Raw genomic sequence first — 6792 nt, 5'->3', positions numbered from 1 at the left:
TCAAATTGTTCATATACATCAACAAGTTTCAAGTTTCATGCAACAACAATGCATTCATTATGCAACAACATTGCATTATGCATAAAAACAATCAAGAAAACAAATTAAGACACAAATATATAATTTATTGTCTTCATTAAACAACAAACATTAATCAAAAAGTGTTTAACACAAGAAAAAATAACTTGTTGACCACCCATGGTAACCAAAACAATCAGTTCTTCACAAATGTTACAGATAAAATGACACCCTAAATTCACCTTACAAGTTCAAAGCATCAAGCAAACATTCACCTATCCTGGATCCCCACATGGGTAAATCAAGTGTTGTTTTTTGTCACTTGTTCAATACCCAGGCCATTCAAAGGTAGCATGGTTGCTGTCCCTGTTCAGCTATTACATTCCACTCCTTGTACTCCATGTCATTTGCCAAAGACTCTTTGGAATATAACACAAGGAGTGGAGTGTTACATAGAATTTTACCCAGACTAATTCAAAGGGTGCCTTTCAGCTGGCCCCATTCTCTGCACTGTTGGAACAGGCTACCGCATAACTATTGCATAGCTGTTCTCACAAGGATAAATTACCATCTCTGAACAAAACAAAAGAAAATGAAGATAATGTTCAAACTCATTGATTCTCTTATACTGTAATTTGTGTATGGCATTAGCAACAAGAATTCCCCTCCTCTGCAGCAGCCTCATCTTTCCCCCCGGGCCAAAGGGGTGCACTGTTTATCTTGTTGCCCACTTTAGCAGCCTCACTCTGAACACCATCACTTCCAACACGCTTCTGTATTTCTGAGGCCATGGTTAAAAATGATTTCTCTACATTATCAGCATTCTTCGCACTGGTTTCCAGGAATGGAATCTTTAGGGACGAAGCAAATTCCTGAAGCAATCGTACCAAGAAAAAGAGAGAGCAGAATCCTATGACATTTATCACAACACAATGGAACAAAAGCACAATAACGTGTGATTAACATGTCTATGATTGACAGTAATTTGTAGTTAAGGAGGAATCTATTGTGCAATGGTGACACAAGCAATTTATGAGTGAGAACAGACACTTACTTGACCAGTGGCAGAGTCCACTACCTTTTTAGAGACCAAGTCACACTTGTTTCCCACAAGCAACTTGGAGACATTTTCACACGCATAGCGGTCAATCTCATCCAACCACTGCTTCACGTTGTTAAAGGACTCCTGGCAAAATAGTTGAAATCTTGTACATATAGTTTTATCTCTAACTCTGGTACATTGCGATGCAATAGATGGTCAATCCAGCCCATAGAGAGGAAGTGTTCCAATACACTATATTACCTGATCAGTGACATCATACACAATGATGATCCCATGTGCTCCTCTGTAGTAGCTGGATGTGATGGTCCGGAACCTCTCTTGTCCAGCTGTGTCCCACTAGGAGAGAGATATCAAACAGTTAGAACTTACAAACAAGCCTTACCACAACCCGATCACCAAAATATACAACTGGAGCTGTACAGAGTTTGTCTTATAAACATGTATTTACAATTTGTAGTTTGACAGTCTTCCCATCCATTTCAATGGTTCTGATCTTAAAGTCGACCCCGATTGTGCTGATGTAGCTCTCTGTGTAGGTGTCATCCTGAGGAGTAGAGACAACTGATCAGTGTTATTATTATTTACAATGGGAGAATGGCTGCACAAACCTTCAAACAGTGGTTCATTACTGGGTTGGATGACGTTTTGCAGTGTCCTTTCCACAAAGGAAATGGCCTTCGCTTTCTGTTTACTCTTTGCCATATGGGACAACACTAAAGATTGTGTGTATTCTATTTTAACACAATGCCTACCGCAAACCGCAAGAGCAGGCAAGACTTGCCGACACCAGAGTCTCCTATAAGAAGCAGCTTGAACAGGTAGTCGCTGAGGAAGACATTACAACATTATTATTTAGGTTGATTATATCATCAAGTAGGATAAAGAAACACACCATTGAAAGACAGAAGATGCACTATTGTTATTGCATACAAGCTCTGCAGAAACACACACACACAGCTGTCAGCCTCCCATCTCTTTAATATTAGTTGGTTCGACCAAGTTATCTTGAGGGCTGAAGAGTTTCTTTGTGCTTTTCCGAACCAACAAAAGAAAACCCAAACAAACAAAAGTTGACTCCCATTGCACAACAGCCATTGACCTAAAAGTGGGAAAATGTATCCCAAATTAAGAGAGCATTTTATTCTCCCACAAACCTAAAGGGGCCTTTAACTGTAGCCACAATGTTATCCAAGACAATAGCCTACCTAAACATGAGACCACATCCTGCTTCGACAACCGTACAAATAATGCTACAATACCATTGTCACTCACAGCTCATCACTACTTACTATTCAGGATTCATGGCCAGATAGCTGGATCCAGAGAGCAGTAGGTGAAAGAAAAGGAATAGAACTGTGAACAGAATGTCTGTGTTGCCTTTGGCTTTTCACAAATGTGTTGTGTTTCCGTCCTTCAAAGGGCAAACAGCACCAGCACCTTGTATGATGAGCCGGGAGTCCTATAATTTATTAAAGCCTAAGATCATGTTTCAACATTGTCAGTACCTGGGTCTTAAAGCTGTAGCTTGGTTTAGCTTGGGAACTGACTGATCACAGATCACATACATTCATTCACTGCCTCCAGGATCAAATAAGTTCAAAACAGGTTGTTTTATTCTCAAGATTTGGTTGAAGGAGTCACACATTACAGTACAGTAGACTAGAGTATGTTTTAAAAATCATTCCTTCTGGGAAAACAAAAAAGTTAATTGAAATTCAGTGAAAAGGTTACTTTTTCATAAAAACACATTTCTTCAGCATTGACAAAATATAACTCAAAACTTCTCAAAACGTTCCTAAAAAGTTGGACACTCATAATTTAAACTCAATACAAAATGAAAATACATTAAATTGAAGTGCAAATGCTACAAATATGGCCAGTTTCTATTTAGTCGTCTTGTAGTTGTAGTGGGATTTATTGCCCGTTTTGAAAACCAAACCACCTAACCTTTGAATAGTAATATGACAGAGGTTGGCAGATCAAAACTCATTCATACTTTCCACATGTATGTGCTGCTCTTTTTCTTAGTCATCTAATTGATTTGACCCAAATTAAATCTATAAATGTGGCTGGTTATGCTTGGAATGTGTGTGGATGACCAGTCATTGCATACTTGTTAGAGGAAGCCTGCAAATGAGGCCATGTAAAACAAAACAGGAGCAGATCAACAGTTCGCTTACACTCGAAAAGCATTTTTAGAGTATTGCACAAGTTCTTCTCTGACAAACATACTTGCAATGTCCAATCTTGTTTCATTCAGTAAAAAAACAACCTCATATGATTCTGGAACAATGACACGTGGATGCATTGCTCTTCATCATCAAACGTTACACAATAAACCAGCCACTGGTTAGAAAGCTCATCTCCAGTATATAATGATATTCATAATTTTATTTTGGCTTCCTGCTATTCAGTACTCTCTATACTAGCGGCAGCATACTCATTCTCAAGGTGAATCAGCAAACAGTATTAATGACATGATCTCTGTCCACGGGCAAGCACTTCACAGGTAGGGTCTGTGTGTTGTGTTGGGTTCTGTAGGTGAACTGGGAGTTAAGGCGGCGGGTGGCCGTTGACCTTGTCCCGCAGGAGAGCAAGGGCATTGGTGGAGAAGTCTCGCAGGACGCTCACAGTCTCTCGCTGCATCTGCAAGGAGTCGCGTACAAACTCCTGCTGCGACTCCACCAGCTGCTGCACGGACTGGGCCAGGGCCCCCAGAGACCCTGACACGGCCCCTAGCAGGGCAGTAGTGGCCTGCTGCTCCTTGAGACTGAGCGAGGCACTGTGGGCTAGCTGCTTCCGGATTGCCCCCTGCCCCATGACTGACCCTGGAGAGGTGGAAGAGGAGGGAGGAGCAGGGAGAAAGGAAGAGGAGAGGGCTGGGAGGGAGGAAGAGGAGGGAGCCATGGAGGAAGAGACAGCGGTGGAAGAGGCGGCGAATCTGGAGTAGGTGCGACGAGGCTCAGCAGGGGGGCGGAAGGAGCCCATGTGCCGTGGCTCCTCTTCTAGGTCCTCAAATCCCAGACTGTCGTCTATGGGCAATACACAAACACAACGTGATTACACACAATTCATAGATGCATAATTACACTGAAACATAGGTGTAAACACATATACAAACAACAAAGTGAGAGAGAGTTTTACCTTCATCGACTGGTGTCATGAATGAAAAATCATGAGATGAGTGAGAAGGATCCCCTAAAAGGACAATAATAAACAAATATGACAAAGAAGATAATAATAATAATAATAATAATCAATACAACATGTGAATAGAGTGTGTTGAGTGCATAAGTGTTGGGGAGAAAGAGCTCATGAGAAATGTTCTGAATACAGGAAAGACTCACGGCCAAATGGCATCTGAGAGAACATGCCAATATCTTTATCCAGAGTTGAGAAAGAAGAAATAGACGAGCCCATGCCGTGGGGGCTGGTGCCAGGCATAGCCATGTGATGAAGGCCAGCCATACCATTAGAGGTGCCTGAGGAGCGAGTCGACATCTCTGACATGTCACCAAAGTCATTCTCCTCAGGTTCATCATTCATACTGCCCATGGTGGCCTTGTTCGGAGGGGACATGGTTAGTATTTCGTGCACCATTTTCTCCACCGGTGACAGGTTCTGGGAGATACGGACACCATTAGGCCCTCGCATGGCCACAATCCTGCGCTTGGCATCGCACTTTAGGTCCGCCCACTTCTTGACAATCTCCATGACCTCCCGTTGGCACTCGCTGATTTTGTTGACGCGAATCGCGATTTCCGCCCATGTTCGCTTCCTCAGGTCTGATGAGGCGCCTTGGTTGAACTTGCCTGTGGTGGGTGACAAAGGCAGACAATAGCACTCCAAGGAATAAAAGGCAAGCAGAGAATATGAGACAAACAAATGCAAAGTGAACATATGTCTATTTTGAGTGCTTCATGCTGATCATGACCAAAGGCCTCAGACATTACCATGCATAAACTTCGTAAATTCTTGTAATTTGTGCCCACAGTACACACTGAGTGGAGGTACTTACTTACGAGGATGTGCCTGTTTCTTTTTACTTCAGTCAGCAGCAGATGGACTTCATCGAAGGTGAAGCGTGACTTCCTTTTCTTCATGGGCAAGTTGCCCCCAAGTTCCTCTATTTCGCTATAGGTGAATTTGAAATTCATGTTGCACCCCTAACGGCCCTTGGCCTGTCCTGTTTACACGCCCAAGAGATAGCCACCTATACCTGAGAGGGCAACACCCCTGGCACTGCCAGCCTGCAGGAGAGAACTAAATGTAAAGCACACCACTGATAGGAATCCCTGTGTAAAACAAATATGTTCATGTTATAAGAGACTGTGTAACTCAGTTTGTAGAGCATGGTGCTTGCAACGCCAGGGTAGTGGGTTTAATTACCGGTACCACGCCTACATAAACATTTATGCACACATGACTAAGTTGCTATTGATAAAAGCGTCTGCTAAATGGCATACATTATTTATTATTATGCATATATTTTAGAATAAAGAAAATAGTGCATTGAATTTATAAAATGTTTTGGGGGAAGATCTTGTTCTGTGGGAAAATAATATCCCGTAATCAATGGGTGGACAAGGGATCCATCCCTGAGTGTGCCTAAAACATTACTTCTGTAATGCATCAACCTCTTTTTTTAAAAAATTGTACGCTAGACATACATTCCAGCAGTCAGGACACCATTAACATTGCCGAGAATACCTGACAACTGACATAATAGTAAATTGTAAAAAATAAAAATACAACTCTGCATGGGAATTAAATATGGGTACGTCTTTAAATTAACCATTTGTATAATTAGCAGCTTCAATCTTACGCTCTCTTGCTAGGCCAATGAGCATTATGCTTCCTGGTTCTTTGTTGAGCCCCCTTGTGTACTCTACGCTGAATCTAGCAAGCTACACTATTTTGCGGTACAACGAAGGCCAGTGTTTTCAACAACGGTAAACGTTCATCCTGCCATGCAACGAAGGGGACAAAATACCAATTTGAAAACGAACACAGATCTTTACCAATTTGTTGTGGATAAACTGATAAGGCAATAGCGAGCTTTTCCTATGCATTCTACCTAGCTAGCTACCATTTTGAAGGAACGTCGTCTAATTTCGGTCGCTAGCTAGCTGGCTAGCGAGCTAGCTAGGTCGTCCGCGTTTGATTGCAGATTGTTTATACATATCGAAACTTTAACTAGTTTAGTAATTAATCACCTTGGCAAAAGAGTTAGCAATAACAAATGTGAAGTTGTGATTCATTGGATATAGCAGGAATTACCAATAGTGACGAATGTTTTTTTTTCTCCTCTTGCAGTGCAGCTTCATAAACTTCGCACAGACGACGAGAAGAACGCTGAGTTGCGCAGACTCTGATCGCGCTTTTTCCATGACCTACAGGCGGCCACGAGCGCAACATTACGAAATCTTACCAGAATACGAATTTGGTATGATGCTAGGAATGGCCACGTTACAGTTCAACGTGCATCAATCATTTACATTTTAGTAATTTGGCAGACGCTCTTATCCAGAGCGACTTATAGTTAGTGCATACGTTATTTATTTTCATACTGGCCACCCGTGGGAATCGAACCCACAACCCTGGCGTTGCAAGCGCCATGCTCGACCAACTGAGCTACACGGGGCCCAATCAGTGCTACTGTTGTTACAGAGTAACGTACTGTCATTGATTGAACGAGGACACACCCTGTG

General features: G+C 42.2%; 2 protein-coding genes across 2 annotated transcripts; both read right to left on the bottom strand.

Annotated features, from left to right (window-relative positions):
* Positions 1 to 106: 106 nt before the first annotated feature.
* LOC311101579 (ras-related protein Rab-1A-like) lies at positions 107 to 2540 on the bottom strand. The gene is made up of 6 exons (XM_084142707.1): positions 2371 to 2540; positions 1834 to 1906; positions 1530 to 1625; positions 1322 to 1417; positions 1073 to 1204; positions 107 to 890 (listed from the first exon to the last, which is right to left on the bottom strand). The coding sequence occupies exons 1-6, from the start codon at positions 2382 to 2384 to the stop codon at positions 666 to 668; spliced, it is 636 nt and encodes a 211-aa protein (XP_083998833.1). The 5' UTR covers positions 2385 to 2540; the 3' UTR covers positions 107 to 665.
* A 132-nt stretch (positions 2541 to 2672) lies between these two features.
* On the bottom strand, positions 2673 to 6442 carry LOC311101430 (uncharacterized protein). The gene is made up of 5 exons (XM_084142576.1): positions 6362 to 6442; positions 5100 to 5331; positions 4429 to 4893; positions 4226 to 4279; positions 2673 to 4113 (listed from the first exon to the last, which is right to left on the bottom strand). Exons 2-5 carry the CDS (start codon positions 5236 to 5238, stop codon positions 3635 to 3637), a joined length of 1137 nt encoding a protein of 378 aa, XP_083998702.1. The 5' UTR covers positions 5239 to 5331; positions 6362 to 6442; the 3' UTR covers positions 2673 to 3634.
* Positions 6443 to 6792: the final 350 nt, after the last annotated feature.

Source organism: Coregonus lavaretus, assembly GCF_964263955.1.
Source record: "Coregonus lavaretus genome assembly, chromosome: 26".
Classification (NCBI taxonomy): Eukaryota; Metazoa; Chordata; class Actinopteri; order Salmoniformes; family Salmonidae; genus Coregonus; species Coregonus lavaretus.
Note: the sequence above shows the minus strand (reverse complement) of the source record. Positions and strands in the feature narration are given on the sequence as shown.